Source organism: Oncorhynchus nerka, linkage group LG2 (genome assembly GCF_034236695.1).
Source record: "Oncorhynchus nerka isolate Pitt River linkage group LG2, Oner_Uvic_2.0, whole genome shotgun sequence".
Classification (NCBI taxonomy): Eukaryota; Metazoa; Chordata; class Actinopteri; order Salmoniformes; family Salmonidae; genus Oncorhynchus; species Oncorhynchus nerka.
The window spans coordinates 45,308,607-45,312,629 of NC_088397.1; the positions used below are offsets into that span (position 1 = coordinate 45,308,607).

A 4,023-nucleotide genomic window follows, 5' to 3' on the forward strand; every position below is an offset into this window, starting at 1 on the left:
TTCAGATAAAAATATGCTATATTGAACAAATATGTCTCCCCAACATGGAGATTATTAAGGAAATACGTTGTCTCTATTCATGAAATGTATATCTGCAATGCTCAAAGGTTTTGCGACTGAAAGTGGCCCGTGTGATTCTTCCTTAACGAAGAAGCTCCACCTAGATGGCTACTTTGTTGGAAGCCCTCAGTGGCAATGTTCATGCCAACATGGATTTCATCCATCTAGAGTCCTCTATCTAACTCCATGAGACTGACTCAATAGCCAGGTTTTGACCGGCAAACACCGGCCCCTAATTGCAATGAGGTGCACCTGGAGACAAATAGATACACCTGGGTAAATTAAGACATGTCACATAACATAAATACCAGGTGTATTGGATCTTGTTATCATCAGTTGCATTTTCTCTGTTAGTACCACTCCTGTACCTGGCATCATGCGCATGTTGAGACTGACGGTGGTCACATGTGAGTATACAAAATCTGTATCTGATGCAGATTAGAATTTAAATATATATGACCAAATGTTTGTATTTGTGAGTAAAAAGAAGTACATGTAATATGATTTGAGGGACATTCACTTCCTTTTGGCCAAAAAGGTATTCAAAGCATGGAATATGAGACCAATGCTGAGTTGTAGCTTCATGGGCATATGATGTTGAATGTTGCTGAACTAGCTGTGTGATGTTGTTTCAGTGCTGGCTACAGCTTGCTGCACACTAACAGATGGAGGTACTGTATGTAATAATGATGATACTACTTAACCAAGCTAATGTGAGTGGTGTGTAATTCCTGTTTATTTGTCCTGGCAGCAATCAGCATCACGTGTGAAGGCTCTGATGCTTTACTGCAATGTGGTAAGCTAGTCCACACTGCTGAACAGTATACTCACTGACCACCTATGATCGTTTATACTGTAGATTAGCGTCACTAGCCCACACCATAGAGACCCATACTTGGCTCTCCTTCGTGCCTCACTGTTCTCCATCTCCCTCAGATGGAGGTAAGATCCATATCAAGCGTGCGAACTACGGTCGTCGTCAACACGATGTTTGTTCTATTGGGCGCCCTGATAACCAACTCACCGACACCAACTGCCTCAGCCAATCCTCCACCAGCAAGATGGCAGAAAGGTACTAGAACCTGTAACTCCTTGGCTGTAGTGTAAACAACCACCAGCAAGATGGCAGAAATGTGCTGGAACTTGTTGTGTTTACTTGTATGAACTCATAACCTCAACCTGTCTTTGAAACACACAGATGCGGTGGGAAGAGCGAGTGTATTGTCCCTGCATCAAATTTTGTTTTTGGAGACCCCTGTGTCGGGACTTATAAGTACCTGGACACCAAATACTCCTGTGTCCAACAGCAAGAAACAAGTCAGTCTCTGAATGTGTGCTAATAATATTTAGTGGTGGGCATCCATATTTGGATTCGACGTAGGGTTGGTATGACTGTGGCATATTGGGACATTGTTTAATTCTCCTACCCACTTTTAATCTTGTAAAAAAGTAAGCTCAGCTGATTGCTAGAAAATGAATATAATGGGTTGGTTCCCCTATGGTACCAGCTTGTTAACGTTTGTTTCTCCAAGTGTAAACCACCCTCACCTGCTAACTAACCCTAGCAAGCTGTGGATATGCAACTTCTTTAGTTTGAGTAGCCTATAGGGAGGTCAGAGACCTGGCAGTGTGGTGCCAAGATGCCAAAGGAACTGGTAGTGGACTACAGGAAACGGAGGGCTGAGCCCTTCCCTGCCAGGAGGCTAAAAGGATTGGTATCAGCCCTCCGATTCTGAATTCTACACCATTGAGAGCTTTTTGACTGGCTGCATCACCACTAGGTATGGCATTTGACCACAAGGTGCTACAGAGGGTATTGCGTACCACCCAGTACATCAGAGGCCGCGCTCCCTGCATCATGATTTCGACACCGTGTTTCGGCAGGCCCTACATTGTCAATGACTCGCGCCACCCAAGTTATACTGGTCTCTGCTACTCCATAACAAATGGTACGGATGCACCAAGTCTGGAACCAACAGGACGCTGAACGGCTTCTACTTCCCCCAAGCCATAACTGCTGAATGACTACCCGACTATCTGCATTGACCCTTTTTGCAGTAACTTTTTTTGACTTGTCTCATATGCTGCTGCTGTTCGTTGTTAAATTGACATATCTAGCTCAATTAGCCAGCAAGAACATGGAAGGGAAGTATCTCAAGCTTATTTGATGCTTGTGCACTTAATCTGGTTTACCATGTTTCAGTGAATGGTAACTAGCTAGCGCAACTCCCACAGTTTTGTAGTGTTTATAGCCAATCTGACAGATGGCACAAACTGCACAGATTAGGTGTAGCGGGTTGACTTTATTTTTTCACCCGTTTAGGTCTAGCCAGCCAGTTTCCTTAAAATGTTAGCATTTCGAGAACTGCTCATAAGGAAGTGAAACTAAAAGGTAATGGTGGAAGATGACGCGCTTAACTTTTTGTACTTTGGTTCATGCTAACGAGTTTATAATGACTTTTAGAAAATGCACCTGAAATCAACATTTCCTGGTAGTGCCCATCACTAACACTTCACCAGGCTAATGTATGTCTTAATTTGTCTGGCCGGTGGTGTAACTCCTGTGTTGTCTTTGCAGTAAGCAGCATCATATGTGAAGGCTCTGATTCTCAACTACTATGTGGTAAGCTGGTCAACACTACCGTACAGTTTTAATCGTGTGGTGACGTGTATATTAGTCACTAGCCCACACCAACACCAAGGTTTGTCCTTTCTCTTCCTCAGATCGAGGTGAGATCCGTATTCAGCGTGCCAACTATGGTCGTCGTCAACACGATGTGTGTTCCATTGGGCGCCCACATCAACAACTCAAAAACACCAACTGCCTCAGCCAATCCACCACCAGCAAAATGGCAGAAAGGTACTGAAACCTTCAGTGTGCATTTAGCTGTTGGAAGTCATTGGCTGTGGTGTTAACCTCTCCCTGTTGACACACAGGTGTGATGGAAAGCGCCAGTGTATCGTCAAGGTATCCAACTCTGTGTTCGGTGACCCCTGTGTCGGAACCTATAAGTACTTGGATGTGGCTTACACCTGTGACTGAATGTGAGTTTTGTATAGGTGCACGTGACTGGGAACTAGAATTCGTGTTGTATTTTACCTTTATTTACAAATTCTTAATTTCAATGACTGCCTAGGAACAGTGGGTTGACTGCCTGTTCAGGGGCAGAACGAAATATTTGTACATTGTCAGCTCATGATTTGTACTTGCAACCTTTCGGTTACTAGTCCAACTCTCTAACCACTAGGCTACCCTGCTGACGATTTTGTCTTGCAGGACATCTTCCTGGGGAACCTGAAAATGTACAAGGCTTCTGGGATATCTTCATCAGGTCGTGCTGTTTTCCTCCAACCTCTAAATCAACTTCAATGACCATTGTAAACCTGTGTACATTGTGCTGAAGCATTACTTAAACAATTTCTGAACTGTGGTTGTTGGTCTGAATATAACGAAGCGGCAGGAAGACGATACTAGTTGCCTCTTGTACATTAATAAATGTCACACCAATATTACTGAACATGTGTCCTTTATTCTCTCTTACTGGTCCTAATTCGTATGCATCAACAGCTAATCTGGTCACAAAGCAGGCCTGGATGGGTAAACATTTTAATACAATGTGTAGACCCTACAAACCTTGATCGTTAAGTGGTTGGCTCATGAACCAAATGTTCCCTTGATGTGAAGATTCAGTTCGACTATTTAATCTGGTAATACACATACTTGCAGGGAAGCTGCCCAACCACATCACATTCGTCATCCAACAGCCTCTTAGCCAGAGACACAAAGGGTCAACGGCACATCGACAGATCTCCCACTGTCAAATGGGGACCTGACCGATACAGCCCTCAAGCGCTGCCCCTCAAGCATCAGATTCCACCCTGAGAAATACATTGAATTCCATTCCCTGCCCCATGCACCACCAATGAACGAGAAACATACAGGCCAATTTCACAGCAAGGCCA

At 44.0% G+C, this 4,023-nt stretch overlaps 1 protein-coding gene across 1 annotated transcript; it reads left to right on the plus strand.

Annotated features, from left to right (window-relative positions):
* Positions 1-373: 373 nt before the first annotated feature.
* Positions 374-3,578, plus strand: LOC135574742 (L-rhamnose-binding lectin CSL3). Its single transcript, XM_065026734.1, has 9 exons — positions 374-467; positions 696-731; positions 812-856; positions 997-1,132; positions 1,259-1,377; positions 2,639-2,683; positions 2,785-2,920; positions 2,998-3,105; positions 3,338-3,578. Exons 1-8 carry the CDS (start codon positions 437-439, stop codon positions 3,101-3,103), a joined length of 654 nt encoding a protein of 217 aa, XP_064882806.1. The 5' UTR covers positions 374-436; the 3' UTR covers positions 3,104-3,105; positions 3,338-3,578.
* The last annotated feature ends 445 nt before the right edge of the window (positions 3,579-4,023 follow it).

Bases quoted from the DNA above. Each gene is read 5' to 3' on its own strand.
- LOC135574742 (XM_065026734.1), top strand. From the start codon at position 437: ATGCGCATGTTGAGACTGACGGTGGTCACAT. The intron at 732-811 runs GTACTGTATGTA...TTGTCCTGGCAG, and splicing joins CTGCACACTAACAGATGGAG to CAATCAGCATCACGTGTGAA. The intron at 1,133-1,258 runs GTACTAGAACCT...TGAAACACACAG, and splicing joins ACCAGCAAGATGGCAGAAAG to ATGCGGTGGGAAGAGCGAGT.